The 16,686-nt window shown below is 40.0% G+C and overlaps 2 protein-coding genes across 3 annotated transcripts in view; one reads left to right on the top strand and one right to left on the bottom strand.

Annotated features, from left to right (window-relative positions):
* Nucleotides 1-11: 11 nt before the first annotated feature.
* The window catches only part of ccdc146 (coiled-coil domain containing 146), a 67,512-nt gene continuing 50,837 nt past the window's right edge, over nucleotides 12-16,686 (top strand). Inside the window, exons 1-2 of one of the 2 annotated variants that reach the window (XM_004560900.5) lie at nucleotides 12-212; nucleotides 995-1,188. In XM_004560900.5, the coding sequence (XP_004560957.1) occupies nucleotide 212; nucleotides 995-1,188 (195 nt within the window). In that variant the 5' untranslated portion in view covers nucleotides 12-211. Of the gene's footprint in view, nucleotides 213-689; nucleotides 840-994; nucleotides 1,189-16,686 lie in introns of those variants that run through there. The other variant, XM_004560901.6, reaches the window with a different exon arrangement.
* Nucleotides 1,618-12,974, bottom strand: fgl2a (fibrinogen-like 2a). The gene is made up of 5 exons (XM_004560899.6): nucleotides 12,152-12,974; nucleotides 11,276-11,480; nucleotides 6,466-6,685; nucleotides 3,728-3,898; nucleotides 1,618-3,624 (listed from the first exon to the last, which is right to left on the bottom strand). Exons 1-5 carry the CDS (start codon nucleotides 12,725-12,727, stop codon nucleotides 3,309-3,311), a joined length of 1,488 nt encoding a protein of 495 aa, XP_004560956.5. The 5' UTR covers nucleotides 12,728-12,974; the 3' UTR covers nucleotides 1,618-3,308.

Here is a 16,686-nt window from a genome sequence, read left to right as displayed (position 1 = left end):
GACGTATAGCGTCGTTGTTATGGTAACCACAACACACCAGGAAAGTGAAAAGTCGGTGATTGGGTTTTGCTGAGATTGGCTGTGAAATTTTTTTTTTTTTTTTAATTTTAAAGGCCTGCGAAGACTCCAGAGATATAACAATAAGGAATGTGTTTCCTTGTTTATCTAACAAACACCAAAAAACCGGACACAGCAAGTAAACTGGCTAATAAGTAAGTTTCTGCATGCTTTAAATGAACAACACACTTGTTGTACACTTGTGCTGTATTGTTATGTTGTATACACCTTTTCGTATCACATTAGCCCATTTTTTTTCTATTTTTATGGCCTTCTCGTGTGCCTTAGCAGAATTTAGAAGCAGAAACTAAGCTGGAGCCGCTTAGCACCAGTTATAGCCGATAAGCTGTCATAATTTGGTCTTTTTGCGTTTTTCGAAAAGGTACGCTTTCCGTGTGACGTTTACAGGTCTAATAATATACATGATCTTAAAATTTTCTGAATATGTTTAGGACAGTGCTCACGAATTACTTTGTGGGATCTACGTTTAAAAATAATATTTATTGATTTTGATTTCCGGTGTTCACCGGCGGAAGCGTAATCCTTCAGAATAAAAGCAGGCTTTTGCATGTCTAATTCGGTGTGTTCCGCACATACAAAACTTCTAATCATCCATCCACCCTCTTCCGCTGATCCTTCTCGGAGTCGCGGTGGGGCTGGAGCCGATGGCAGCTATCATAGGGCAAGAGGCGGGGTACACCCTGGACAGGTCACTGTGAGACAACAGTGCTAGCCACTGCACCGCTGTGCTGCCCACTTTTAGTCTTATGTTTTATTTATTGGTAAGCAAGCATAGGGAAGGCCATTAAATGTTGAAACTGTGTGCAACAAATATTTACATATTTTCGGATTCCTGTCCCACGCAGCCTGTAGGATACTAATGTTTGTTTAGTGTGTTTCTGTCCTCAATATTATTATGTTTTGATCCAATCACTAGTGAATCCATCCCAGGAGGAGACAGAATGCAGGCCTCAGAGTGCAGAAGTTGAAGTGGAAGAGCAAGATGAGGATAAGGGAATGGAGGAGGACACCCCTCTAGTGGCCGTTGCACCCGATGCTTCACTCCCAGAAAAGCAGCCCTCAGCCTCCATTGTGGTCTCTGCTAGTCCTGCCTCCCAGTGTTTAGATGAGGTAACAATCATGTGCATTGTTATGTTGTTATTTTGTGAATGGCATTTTTAAATTGTTTTCAGAAAGACAAACATCCCTATTTGATAGTCAAAGGAGCTTGCAAAGAAAAGCGTCTGGACGTCCAGACGCTTTTCTTTGCAAGCTCCTTTGACTACGATGACCTGGATGACTGAGAACCTTCACAGACACATCCCTATTTGATAGTTATAGTGGCAGATTTAACTGCCATGATTCAAAAGAAAAGAAAATAGTATCAGATATGATATAGATGCATGTATTTGCACAAGGCTAATGTTCAGGACTATTATTTCCTCCATTCTTTTGCAGTTTAATTTCTGATAACAAAGTATTGCACATACATAATGTGCGTTAAAGTGTTTGTCATAAACATTAAGTGTGAAAAAAAGTGAATATTTAGGAGTCATCCTGTGAATGAGCACAACACTTTTATTAACTTTATCATCACAGACAGTAAACAGACAGTAAAGTCACAGTCCCACAGTTTTATCATCTTCTGCGAAGCCAATATGAAATCTGCCTTTTATTTAGTGGCTTTATTGGTTCAACACCTCATAAACCCATTTGTTATGGGCATGCAGCACCTCATCCTGCATTTTTACAAGCCTCATTCAGCCTCGGACACTAGACGGCAGACACTTTCAAAGACACTCATGCGAAACTTGTATACATTTTTTGTATACATTCGTTTGAAAGGCGATTCCAGTACACAAGTGGAGCAGGCATGAAAAGGATTTTAAACCGACCGAACATTGAAATGTGCAACACAGCCATGGAATATTAATTTAATTTTTTTTCCCCAATATAAAAATTGCATATCTATTGGCACAACAGCTGAATATGAATGATAGAAAAGATCAATCTGATACACAAAGAATTCCAATTTATGCAGATACTTACTATGAATGATCACAATTATGCCTAGTCCTTGTCATTACTCAAATGTCATCAATCATTAGACTCTGTACTGCATGACCATTGTATCATATAAAAGCTATCATACCTCTCAAAGTAAAATAAATACTATACACATCCTCATAGTGAAGCATTTCTTTCCCCAATCCTTCCCATTTACAGTGTGTATAAAATGAAATAAATGGTGCTATACAGTTTCCTAACATTAGATAGCAGTATTGTACAAGAAGAAGATTTTACAGATTATGGCATAGAGAAGTGTGCAGTAATTCGGTGCATCCAAAGCTTGGAAACACATTTTTTTTCCTCACTGCAATGTCCTGCTTCGTGGCTGCTCTCAAGAAGACTCTAGTTAAACATCAATAATGCAGAATGCACACACATACATGACTCAATAGAAATTTATTGGATGCTGCGTATTTATACTGGGATGTCTTCTGTGGTATGGGGTAATGATAAATCGGCAAGCTGCCTGAGAGCAGTGAGATAAATGCCAGAGAAGGGCCAAGTAAAGCTATACATTTATTACTGACTGTAATTTTTCTAACAGTTTGACTCTCCAGCTTGAAGTCTTTCGTAATGATTATCGGACCCACTCAAAACTGTATCATCAGCTCTCGTATACCTCACTTGGGTGGCTGCTGTTAATTACAAAATCATTTACAGCAGAGAAAGTGATAGCTCATTAGTTTTTACTACTAGTATGTGCTGTGCTGTGTTTCTATGCTGGGTTTATGGCAGGAGGCAGCAGGACAGAAAGAGAAAAAAAAATGTCAAAGACCAGTGAAAAAATCTCTTCTGGTAACCCTCAATTTAATGTTATGGCCCACGTAGGAGGCTGGCCTACACTGCATGGGAGTTTTTTTTTTTTTTTTTTTTAAAAAGAATTTTATTAGTCCATCATTGTTCATAGTCCATTGTCCTTTATTATCATCATTTTAATCCAACATTTTGAAGGCCATACTCACTAGAGTGGAAAAGTAATAGCACACTTAAATTTTTCACAATTATTGTTATCATTAATGCACCAAACTACTTATAGTCCTATGTGCACACGTACGCATGTGTAAATGTGTAAATGCATGACTACTAGTGAGTGTATGTGTGTTTGAGTCCTTATGTACTTGCTCTTCCATTTTCTTTGTCTTTGCCTGCATGACTGCACTCACCAATATTTACCTGTCCTTTTAAGGACCATAGTTCTTGGGCCGTATCATCATTTTGACAGTTTTAAAAGCCTGCCTGTAGTTGGTGGGGTAGTACTCGGTCGACATGTTGTGCCACGTTCCCCAGAAGATCCCGTTCCTGACTCCCTTGTATCGCTTGTGATAGTACTTCCCGTTGAGGTTGGCAGACATGCAGGCGTCAAACCACCAGCCGGAGCTGTAGTAGCCGCCGCAGTTCCCAGAGGGGTACATGTCGTTGTCGCGGTCGGGTGTGGAGAAGAACTTCTGGTCGTGGTTGAAGTGCTTGTTGAAACTGAGGGCGTTCCCAGCCGTCCCACTGTAATGAGACATTGATATATAAGGTGTGCTGTTCCAGTTTAAGGTGTTCTAGCAGCAACTGAGAGTGAGAAATATTGCATGTGCAGAAGTGAACCCTGTACCTGTATCCACTGACAGACAGACGGTAGCGTAGGTACTCATTGGCCACATAGAACTGATCATACTTTGCATATTCCCGGACACCCTCAAAGTCCTCTAGCTCGATACGCAGAATCATATCTTTTGCTTTTGTCAGCAAATGGATATGGTCATTGCCCAGCCAGAACTCACCTCTGCAGGATAGAAAGGAACAAAATGAGGCATGCTGATATATATATATATATATATATATATATATATATATATATATATATATATATATATATATATATATATAAAGCTCACATACTATGTTAGAATTTCAATTTTTTTTAGCAAAATGCATGTGTACTCCAATAGAGGAAAACAGGAGAGGAGGAGAGGAGACATTCTTTTAGTGGGAGTTTAATGCTGGATATTCAGACATGCTCAGAAGGTTGTTTTGAATAATTTGTTTTATATCTGCAACTTTATGATCAGTTGAAATGGGGTCAGATCATCTACTGTGGTCATCATTTCCCTAAGGCCTAGTCCACATGTAACTTGAGTCTTCTTTTGAAAATGGTGCCTTTTCTCCTTCATTTGCTAAGTAAATAAGTCTGCACAAAAAGATAAAAATGAAATGAATGGGGTTTAAGAGCATGCCAAACCAACAGGCAGCATTACCCTGACCTCAAAGCCATAAACTCTTGTTGGCCTTATGAGCCAAAAATGTTGTTTTTGTACTTGTGATCATTCACTACTCTCTACTCCCTGTATAAGGAGTTTTATGTAGAAAGCTAAATAGCGAGCCCAATAACAAAATGGAAAAATGGCTTCTGATAATATTTGCCTCATTTTCTCTGTCTTGTTACATCAACGCTGTCACACAGTTAGAGCAGAATAGATCAACATCGGTTAGATAAGTGACTAATAATGTGCATATTTCTGATAAGTGCATTGAACAGAGTGTAATTCCTCAAGTTGATGAATCTAAATACTTTGTGGCAGTTTATTTAGTGTTCTGCTTTCTTTTGTTTCTTTACTCTGTCTCTTTTACTTCAACGCAATGCATGATGGAATGCAGCACTTGGGTTTTCCACTTTGAATACTTTGGGTATAACAGTCCTTCCTGTACATACAACAGCACTACAAATATGGCAGACTCACAGTGTTATCATGTGGACCAAAGACCAAAACACACAGGAAAAAGTTCTGATCTTTTTTAAATATCTCTATACATCCCCTTAGTTTTATGCATGATAATCAATCACTGATAATGAAAACAGGTGTTGAACAAACAGTGATATAGAGAACAGGTGTGCATCATTAGCTCCTAAGTACTGAGGGATTAGACTCTCTCAGGTTTTGGTAAAAGTATTCTGTAGCACATGACATTAAATGAGCTCTAATTCACTGGTAAAAGAACAGTATAGATGAACAATTTCCTACTAGCAAGACAAAAAAATAAATACATTGAACAAACTGCTTGTTTTTGTGTATTCTTTCAAACTGTATAGCTTGCAGCTAGTTAGATGAGCATGTGGTAGGCTCTAGTGTAATGAGGGTCCAGAAAATAGTTGAGTTTGACTTAATGCAGTAGTGTGTAGTGCTGACTTAAAATGATACAGGCTTGACATATAACAATGCATGCTAATTAAAAAAGTTGTCCAACCTTGGCTGGACCTGCTTAATGTCACTATGTCACATGACATTAAAAAGAGTTTTCAGTGTCAGTCGTTGCATTTGCAACCAGATACATTATGTAAGGAGTTTGGTTGCAAGCTGGCAGCGTAAACTTTGAAGCTTCTCTGTGAACAAAGAACCTTGCTCTCACTAGCTTAAGGCTTCACTGATACACATGATGCGTGGCACATTTCGTTATTCTAAGAATGTCTTTCAAAAGGGGATGTTTTTGTTTCTTTTATCTGTTGCTTCTGACAGCTAATGCTATTTCTATGGGAAAAGTGTATGGATTAAGCCTTTTATTGGGTTTTTAAAAGGTTTATACACATTCAGATTCAGACTGTAAACAATAACTGGACAGATTCCTGTACTAAGAAGCAGTTTTTGGGCTTAACGTCTGGTAACTTTGAGTTTAATCCTGTGTTTTCAGTATTGCAAAAGCAGTTTGAGTCTTACTATCACCATGGTAACTTGTGCTGCAGACCTAACCTGCTCCACAACAGGTTATGGTCAAGATAAGAGGTCCACATGTATGAAATCACCATCTACTGACCAATCAGATCCTTGGAAAATAGGATCACCATTCCTGGAGGATCGCTTAGACCTTGGTGCACAGATAGTAAGAGGGCCTAAAGGTTTTTCAAAAGGATCTAGGCATCTAGGATCTTTTTCTTTACTCGATGAACCTCAGTAATAAATCTAGATTCTTAAAAGCAACGTTGTTCCTTCACTTTCTTTTACCTTCGCTGCAGACCATAGAACAATAAACCATTTTATTGTTCTATTAGCCTTAATATATTGTTGGGGAACATGGCTCTCAGACATCTAGGCCTCCAGGTGAAAGAATAAGGCAACCACTGTAGTATATACACATCTAAACACTAATTTGAGTGAATGCGTTCATATATTGGAAAGCTCTGGGTTTACTTATGCAGTTCATAACCACCGTTGCGTGGCTGATTGGGCTGATTGCTGATGTTTGAATAAGTGAAGCAAGATAAGGAAAAGATATCCTGGATATGCTGAGCATGCTTTGTCGTAAATTATCAGAGGAATGCCCAATTGTGGGGGAGGAGGGGTAAAGAAAATAACTAACCTGAGGTTCCCAAAGCCTTTCTTATACTCAGCCCAGGTGCGGTTGAAGCTGATGGACCCATTGAGGCGTTGCTGTATCACAGTCCAGCCACCTCCGAAGGACTCCATGTCACAGAATACCTCAAACGTCCCATTGCGAGCGTCAGGTGTCACACGATATATACCGTTCCTCCTCACTTCCAGCACATTGTAGTCTGAACAGTCCCGAGGGGCTAAGATGACTGCATGGGTGGCAGTGAGAAAGAGAGAAGGGAGAGTAGTTATAAGCAGATGTTACTGGATGATATTCAGTAATATTTTCACTTTGGTCTGGCATTGTTCCCTGAGACAGTAATAGAAACAGGCCCTGAGGCTGAGGAAGGCTGGAGAAAAGAAAATGAGATAGGTTAGTAGGAAATCCAGTGTGGAATTTCTCATCCCTGCCTTCATTTAAGAGGAATGCATTCAAACACAAAAACACCCCTTCACCACATTCTTTTTGCCTGTCAGACATCTTCCCCTAACCATTTATTATGTATAAAATAACATTAAAAACAAGCTGATTGTGAAATATGTATTTCACAATATATCCATGCTTATCTGAAATATAGTATTTAGAACCATTGAAGAAACAGCCTCTGCCAGGGGATAAATTCCTCTAATCTCCCCACGTGCTACAACACAGGTCCATTTTGTATACCTTCAATGCATTCTGAGCACTTTTTTTTTACCTGGCCACTTATTCGTCTACCTTTTCCTCCCATCCCTTGTGTCGCATTGCAGGCTACCGAATCAATCCAAAACCAAGGTCCAAAGACTCCTGTCAGTTAGGATTTTGGAAGTGAATGGAACAGTCTTGTTAAAACGTGGGAAAGTGTAAATCTGGATTAGAGAGCCATACCCCCTCCATGCACACTGGCACCTTGGGTCTAAATTGTCCTGACACTGGGCAGGCAGCATGTTGGACTCCTTTTGAGTGTTAGATGCGCTCCATTGATGATACAATGTTCTCATAGTCCTTAATCTCTCTAGAGGTGCAGTAGATTATAATAGTGCTGGGGTAGGCGGTGCTCATACCCCAGCAGTAGTACTGGTATAGGAAGGAAAACAGGTGTAGGGAGTGAACAGTGTTTGTAGAATGAAAAATGCATGTTGCTGTAGATAGTTGTATTTCTATTTTAAAAGGAACTGAACTAGCAGATGGAGCACAAACATTTATTTTGCTCTCTAAATAAGCAACTTCGTTTTCTGACAACATTACACTTGAATGCTTCAAGTGCAAAATAGCTGCAGATGGTAAATCACTCCATATGGGAGTCGATCGCAAGGTTGAAATGTATCCTTGTCACCTTAACAGCTCGGTCGGCATTTGGCAACAAAAGAATTGACCCGTAAATTCTTTCAGTGTCACACTCACTTTCAGCGTCTGACTGCAGTGTCGCCACTTTACATCTTCTTTTCTATTTGTCCCCATCTATCTGACTGGGCAGTCAGTGTCCCGAGACAGACAAGAGTGATCTCCATCTCAGTACGTCTGGCAATGTGCCTGACCTAAATAACTCTAATATCAGCCACTTACTCGTTCCTGAAAAACTCTTGGCTGATGGGCTGTCTATGTGACTGTTGAGGAAAATTAATAGCTAATTGGTCTGGGACAAGGAAAGTGATATGTGTCATTTCTGAAAATGATCCCAAAACAGTGTATGTTTACAGTAAAAGGACAAAGCCCGCTAGGGGATGTACTCATTTCTGAGTTGTTGTTTGTGGACAGCAGAGAAACAGCGTGAGGTAAAAGCCTGGTACCCACATTACTATTCTAACCTTGACAACGAAGGCCCTGTAAACTCATCGAAGCAGCAATTTTAGCCTATGTCATGACTTTTCCCCGCAAATCCCACAGCAGTGAGAAGTCAGACAAAGCACTGGAACATGACTCATATGTTGTTTTGCTCTGAGGGGAAAGTTCAAACAATTTTACCAGAGCAAAGTTTCCCCATTCTTCTTCTTTCTTACTCACTTTTTTGACTGGCAAGTCGACTGACATAGGCTGATGAGTCCCACGCCATATTGACTGACATGCTTTTTATAGATGACATTTTGACAGACTGATTTGACTCTTGGCGCTTTGCCTGTTTGACTTCAGACCACACAAGAGATTCTCATAAAAGGAAGACAATTATTATCAAGAAGTATGCCTCATGTCAACTGAGGAAATGTGTATCGAAAGCGATAGCATACTACTGCTTATACTACTTCAGTTTTGATGGAAAGAAACTAAAAAAAACTGTGCTTCCCTTATGAAGTTGCCCGACACCAAATTTCCAAACGAGCAGTTCTTGATGGAGGACTGAACATCTATTCTCATTTTGTATGATTGAGTTAATGTAGCTGAACAGGGACATGAATTTCTATGCTTCCTGCAGGAGTGAAAGTGAAGATCAGTGCTCGTTGCAAAAATGGAAATTGGCGAAATGAGCGAAAATGAACGCTTAGAGCACTTAGAGTGATAACAGCATCTTGACAAATGTAGTTTTACTCCCTATTAATGGTGAAATTGCAATTCTACATTGGGTTAAATGATGGTTACGGTCCTCACAAAGTTGGCATTTTTTAAAATTTGTCAGTGCAGTTTGTGTAAAAGGCCTACAGCAGTTTTTTAACCTGCCAGAAATGCCTTATGTAGCTTTAGTTAAAATGCTAGATAGTTTATTTTTTGCTTCACTAAACACTTTTGACATTGTGGTAAATAACCAGGAAACTCTTATCAGTGAAAGTCTGTTTTACTCTGCCCATTAGGAGCTCGCAGAGGAACATGATCAGCATCTGGTTTGAAAGTTTTAAGACAAGAAAAATTCTAAAAGATGTTCATTTAGCAACTTTTGGAGTAACTTTTTATCGCGATTTCTAATTTGAGTGATCTTGTGAAACACCCTAACACAACGTATTGGTCGCTTTCCTCAGTAACAGCAGCTGTTTCTTTTCTGCTACATTTGGATGGAATTCAGACACCATTAGGCACGGTCTCCTGAGCTGAAGTCGGATGCTTATCCAGTTCTTGACCTGAACAAAGCAGATAGATGTAGAAAGACAAGTGCTACTGACCCTGGGTGCCATCTGTGACTACTGTAGTGTCAGGAAAGCCGCCTTCATTATTACTTGTGGTATTGGCAAGAGATAATGAGCGCTTGTCTTTTTATGCAGTAATGAGCATCCAAGAGCATGACCTCCAGAAGGAGGCAGGGAGGGAAGCAGAGAGAAGGGACTAGGAAAGAGAATTAAAGAGGGGGAGACAGTAAGAGGTAGGGCAATAGAAAAAGAAATATGAAATAGAGGAAAAATGAGGAGAGGGTATAGATGCTTTGAGGATAAATGCATAAGGGAGGGGGAAAATGATCAGGTTTGATGGAGAAAGAAGCAAGTTGGAGAAGCAAACAGAAGAGAAAGGGATGGGATTCCCTTCACACCACTGTTCCAGCTAATCTGCTTAGAAATAAGCTCACATCTGTTTTCTACATAAAAGCCCCAATATAGTGTAACATTCATAGTGAAGTACTGGATAGTATTTGCTTTCTGAAAGTGCCCTGCATTTCTACTGTGCTCGCATCCAAAATAGCTTTTACATCAATGTAAAGTGGGGTATTTGTTTTGCTTAGCTAGTCTGCAACCCCCACTGTTTCTAGATACAATATCGCAGGCTTGTTTAAACGGTCATAAAACTTCCAAGCAGGGAAGCACAGATTAATCTGCAAAATATCGATATCAGCTAGTGTTGGTTTGTTGGCTGATATCTCCAAGTACAACAGCATCTACTGGTGTCAGTGATATTCATCTATTTTGCTCGAATCAATTTCATGCTGGCTAATTGTTCAAAGATAGCGTGATGCTGTTACCCTTTAAAGCATTTCACTGTCGATGTGTATCGGCCCAGAGTTTCACTATGTGTGCATTCCTACTTTCAAGTGTGGGTCTTTTTCTGCCTTCCCTTTTTGAGTTTGTGCGTATGGAGAGTAGTGAGGGGTCACTTCGGTTAGTTATGTAAGAGTTAAAGTGAATTCTCACTTTGAACCAAGTTCTATTGCTTCACTCCAGTGCAGTATGTGCTCAACTTAAAGCTATTTCACTCTGTCCATTTGTGCACTGGCTACTCTGAACCAGCCACTCCACTCCAGTAATGTAATGAATACAGTAACCTTTTGGTACGCATTAAGATGATGGAAAATTCCATTTCTCAAATCTAGACTACACCTAAATATATAATATTCTTCATATCAGTAATGGAGGAGAGATGTTGCAACAGACCAGTGAGTGTGGTTGACAAGGACACTGGCAACATAGATTTCACTTTTCATTTCCAAGGAAGAAAGGTCTTGTTGGGTGAAAGTAAACACCCTGACTCTGATTATTTTTGAAGTTGATTATAATGTCCACTCAGGAATGATTGAATATAGCCTATGCCAGAAAATATATCCCCCTGCAACCCTGAACTGCTAAACTTATTTAACCAACAGGGTTTTATTACAATAATAACATCTTTTTTTTAGGAAATAAAAAATTGAAAAGTGCACTCTTGATCATGCTCAGAAGGATTACAAAAATGTATGAGAAGAACAGAAGAGAAAAGGGGGGCGAAACATGAAATGGCAAAGATATAACAGAATAAAACATAACAGAAAAACACATTCTCTTTTAACTGAAAGCCCTTGTCACTGGGAAGATGGAGAGGGCAGATCACAAGATCAGATGAAAAATAACAGGACCAAAGGAATGGAGGGTAAGTATAACAATGTAGAGAATATTATTATTATTAATTATCTTAATAAAAGTAAGCTTACACTGAGGGCCAGTCTGGGCTGGACATTCGGTGGTACAGCTGGAGCTGAGCTTGTTGACCACTCCGGTGATGTTCTCCACCCGCCTGTCCACTATAGCCTGTACATTCTCCATGTTAAGAAGGTTGATTCCCTCCAGTCGACCCTGCAGAGCTGAGATTTGGTTCCTGGCATTGCGCAGGCTGGCTGACATCCTATTCAGCTTCACCTGAGAAAGGCCAGAGCAAGCGTGAAGGAAATTATTTTTGGCACGCACTACAAAGCAGGCAGATTACCGAAGTCACCAGCCTCCTTCATTGTTTCACCAGCCAATTTGAATTTTAGAATGGAAACAAAGTCTGCGTTACGATTGGCTGTCTGCCAAAGTGGCTGTGAGAGTCAATAAGCTTACCAGACGGCAGAAATTTACTGTCACTGGGCTGGTGTCTAACTCCGATTTTCCCACCCTGCTTATTGTACCAGAAATTTTCCCTGGCGGAGTGGCGCCAGGTAGGACTTTGCGTGTCTTTTGACATCTGGTCAGTTTGCATTCCAGCTGGGCGCATCTGACTGGAAGCATGAAACGCGCTTCATATCAGTGTCCCCTAACACTTTCACAAAGCTTCTAAAGATCTGGCTTTCTGACAATTTGCAGGGTTTTAATGGAACAGAGGAAACAGAGGAAATGGTGCAGTGCTACTATTTCACATGTTGTACACACCTCTGTGCTCTACAGATGTAGCAGAAAATGCACGCTGTATTGAACTATACCAAAACAATTTTAGATCAAGGTGAATAAATGATAAATTTGAGCTCAACCAAGTGTATTTGTAAGGTAAATGATTTATTCCTTGGTTCAGTCTTATATCTTTTCCTGTAAGTGTTAACTTTGCCTCTTACCTGCATCTCCTGCATGTTTTGGCTCGGAGCAGGTTTCCCAAAAATTGAACCCGGTCTTGCGGCATCCACAGTAGCTCCAGGAACCATCCCATCTCCCCTCTCCTCTTGGCTGGATCCACCTTGCACCTCCTGCCCCGTCACTTTTTCCCCGGCATCCCCCTGAATCGGGATCTGGTCTGCCTGCTGGTGTCCAAAAACTCCGCTGCCCCGTGCCCCACGGCACTCCTGGCACCCGCTTTTCAGCTTGTTCACTACCTCCTTCAGGCTCTGCAGCTCCTTCATCGTCTTCTCCAGCAGCCTGAACTGCTTGGGCAGCTGGATGGTGAGGGGAGGCAGAGTGATCTGGTAAGGGCAGTCCTCCCCGTCCTCTGCCCCAGAGCTCCCACACTGGCCCATAGGTCTAAGTTTGACAGGGCAAGAACTGGGAGTACCAGACTCAAATCCCAAATGGTAGGATCCTCTAGAGTCCCATCGCTGGTGAGAGTTACCAGGAAAGTCTGCTGCCTGGCTGATTCTGAGTAATAAGGTGCCTGTAAGCAGGAGACCAGCACAAACGCAAAGTCCAATTGTCCTCATCCTTCTGTGAGATTTTTAAATAAGTGTGTGTAAAGAGAAAGCGTCTGTGGCTGCCTCTGATATGAACTTGGAGTGTATAGTAGTGTTTTTGTATGTGTGTGTATGTGTGTGTGCCTGCAGATGTCCCGTGTAAGTGTGTGGATGTGTGTCCAGTATCTTATTTGGTGTAAGAGAGTGTGTGCATGTGTATGAGTGCAGTCTGCAGGAGGGAAAGAGCGCAGGGGAACTGCCGCTGCCTCAGATAGCTGTGTCATTAATATCAGGACAAGTGAGGGAGGGAGGGAGGGAGGGAGAGAGAGGTAGAGAAAGGGATGTGAGAGAGGGAATGTGCTGATTTTCAGAGGATGGGAGGGGCAGCACTATTGCGTAATGCAAAACACCATATCAACAGCACTGTAAAAAAAAAAAAAAAGATTGGTGGTGGTTGGTAGATAGAGAAAGAGGCAGAGTCCTTTGCCTGCAGTCCATGCATGCTGCCATCCTGCCATATTCTCAAGTCAGCTCATTTCCCCGAAGAGCAGAATGACTCAGTCCACAGGAACTATTCACTCACTGCTCTTTTTTTTTTTTTATGCTGTTTTTTTTCCACAGTTTTTAACATTTAAAGACCCCTCGTTGACCTGGTTCAGATTCCAAAGCGTTACTGAAAATACTTGATAACATCCACTGCGCTAAAGTCTCTCAATTGTCTCCGGATGGGCTCAGTTCCTGTATATATATGGTTTAGTACCAGAGAAAAGGTTTGTTTCAGTTTGTTTAAGCTGGCGATTTCTTTCACCTACTGAGCCTGCTTGGGATCTTGCAAATTGAGCATAACATTCATTAGAGACTTTTATAAAATGAGTTTCACCTGAATGCTGAGATTTTCTGAACATTGAGTGTGTACTGATACGCTGTCGTGATAAGATTTAATTTTTGCACTATAATACACTTGCAGACTACAAACCTACATTAACATGAAGAAAAACATTTCAGTTCAAATAAGACATGGCACTAGAGAGCTTCTATAACCATATCTTAAAGGTGCCCTTTGGATTGTCCTTGGACACAAATTCAAATACATATTCATATTTAGCGTTTCTTACTAAAGCCAATTGTTTGTACCTGTCCTGAGTGCTTGTTCGATGACTGGACAGCTGCAGGTCCCCCTGCCTACACAATGTTCAAAGTCAGACAGCGCGCTTGGTTTAAACTTGTTTTTCATTGTTGCACAACTATTTCTATGATTTCCCCAGTACTCTGTTTCCACCTTTCTACCGGTTAGTTAGTTATTTATTTATTTATTTTGGTGTTCAGTTGCTGGTGATTATGAGTCTGGAGCATTTCTGACACAGTGCTTTTATGTGTCATGTCAGGAAATGTTTGGAATAGCTGTTCAATTCTTTTTCTCTAGTGTGGCGAAAATATGGTAATGAAAAGCATGTTTTATGTAACAGCAGGCACGTTACACGTGCAACATTTTACTAAGAACAAAACAGCTTTTTTTTAACTGAAGTAGCTTCACTTCCAGTCAGGGTGAATGTGATTAACTGAAGGTGCTCTTTATTTTACCCACTTAATGATTCATCAGGAAGAAGGTCTAGTTTTTCAATGAAGGAAAACAGAAATGTTATAAATACAAAATCAGGAATTTGCAAGGCTTAAGTTTAATGAACAATGCCTTGGCTGGCACTTCAGCAATATGTTTAGGTATTTATGTTCTCATTGAAAACTTTACCTTGTCTCCTGTAGTGGTGGTGATCACAGAGTAACTTAAGATACACTCCTACCATAATACATCCCTATGATAACGATGGTGTCGCAATACAGTGATTCAGTAGAAATTGTCATTTTCATTGTCATTTTATTATTCAGTTTTGTGTACAGGGTGGGCCATTTATATGGATACACCGTAATAAAATGGGAATGGTTGGTGATATCAAAGTCCTGTTTGTGGCACATTAGTATATGTGAGGGGGCAAACTCCTCAAGATGGGTGGTGACCATGGTGGCCATATAGAAGTCGGCCATCTTGGATACAACTTTTGTTTTTTCAATAGGAAGAGGGCCATGTGACACTTCAAACTTATTGGTAATGTCACAAGAAAAACAATGGTGTGCTTGGTTTCAACGCAACTTTATTCTTTCATGAGTTATTTACAAGTTTCTGACCACTTATAAAATGTTCAATGTGCTGCCCATTGTGTTGGATTGTCAATGCAACCCTGTCCATGGTAACAGGTCGCTGTTACCATGGACTTGTTGGTCCATGGTAACAGCGTTGGATTGCTTAGTGAGGGCAAAACTTTAGAAACTTTGATACGATGACTGCACACAATTCAATTCAAGTGTATTTATATAGCACCAAATCACAAGAGCAGTCGCACTAATTTATGACATTACCAAATTATCATCTACAGAGGAGACCAAACTTTTTTATTAGACACAATCATATTTTATTCGTTTTTATTTATTATTATTTATCTGGTGAAGCAGACAACAGCTAGCTATCGGGCTAACAAAGCTTGCATTTGTGTGAAACACCATTAGCTTGTATGCCCAGTGCATAATCCAACAGTGTCAAAGCAGAAATTAGATTTAAGAGTTAGGTTTTATATTCCTGACAGCTGAAGAAAGCGAGTGAACTGCTATCCGTGGAGGTTTGATGTGTTGAGTTGTATTGGGCTGTCACTTGCACTCACTAGTGAAGAATTGGACCATGTCAATAACTAGGTTATACTTTACTAGACACACACAACACTCACTATATTATAAACTCTTTACAAAAGGATTTCACTAGAGAAAACGAATTTGAAGATCACCTCCAAAACCGAATCCCTTAAAACAGCGGTCTGTCACTCTATTACAATAAATGTGTAGGAATGGAGCTGAATGAATCTAACCAAACTGCAGACATCCATGAGCTTGCGCATGGTTTTTGTGTTTCAAAACTGCTATGAAGTCGCCAATAATGGATTTATGAATGGGTTTATATTGTTTATTTAAATATGTAAACTAGAGATGGCACGATACCACTTTTTTATGTCCGATACCGATACCGATATCATAAATTTGGTTATCTGCCGATACCGATATGAATCCAATATAGTGTTTTTTAATCAACAAAACTGTTTTTTAAATATCTTGCCGCATTTTGTATAAGTTCATACTCAAGTTTAAAACAACAACTACACTAAAGCTATTCTGTTATACCTGTATGCAAAAAAAATTATTTCATAGTTCAGCAATACTGATCAATCTAATAAACTTAAACCTACACCATCCTCCCTATTCTGGTATTTGAAAGAGTACTTAGCATAAATATTAAGCAACCTAACTAATAGGGTTCCAACTCCCAGCAACAACAAAAATAAATAAATAAAAAATGGGGAACCACCCCTCACGCTCCACCTCATGATGCTTAATCGACGTAATCAACCTTAATTTGATGCAGTGTGAAAAAAATGCACAGAAATCAATTATTTTTCAAGAAATATTAAATAGATTCAACATCTTTCTTCAACAGAATTGCAGACTGCACAGATGGTACCTTCCCAAAGGAAAAAGTACTATAGCTTACTAGGGTATATATATTAGACTTAATAGTTACTATATACAGTAATGGACTTCTATTCATTTTGCATCAAATTAAAACTTTGGGTGTCAGATAATTATTTATTAAAAGCTCGACATTTTAAATGAGAATAAGAAAGAAAAGTCTGTCTTTGTGCCCCCTTTTCCCTGTTAATGCCCTATCGGCCCCCCTGGCTAAACTTTGCTAGATCCGCCCCTGCACAGTTACCAGCGTCAGCTATGTAGAAAAAGATCCTCCAGTAGAAAGTAATATTAAATACATTCTAACAACAGCTGATCAAGCTTAAACGTGCTTCTGTTGTTCAGCCGCTGGTTTCCTCTTTCTGGTGCAAAGTGGGCCAAAAACAAACCAGAGAGACGGACAGAAAAGCCGATCAGCTGATCAT

This window comes from Maylandia zebra, linkage group LG17, assembly GCF_041146795.1.
Source record: "Maylandia zebra isolate NMK-2024a linkage group LG17, Mzebra_GT3a, whole genome shotgun sequence".
Classification (NCBI taxonomy): Eukaryota; Metazoa; Chordata; class Actinopteri; order Cichliformes; family Cichlidae; genus Maylandia; species Maylandia zebra.
This window is presented reverse-complemented; position numbering and strand designations above follow the sequence as displayed.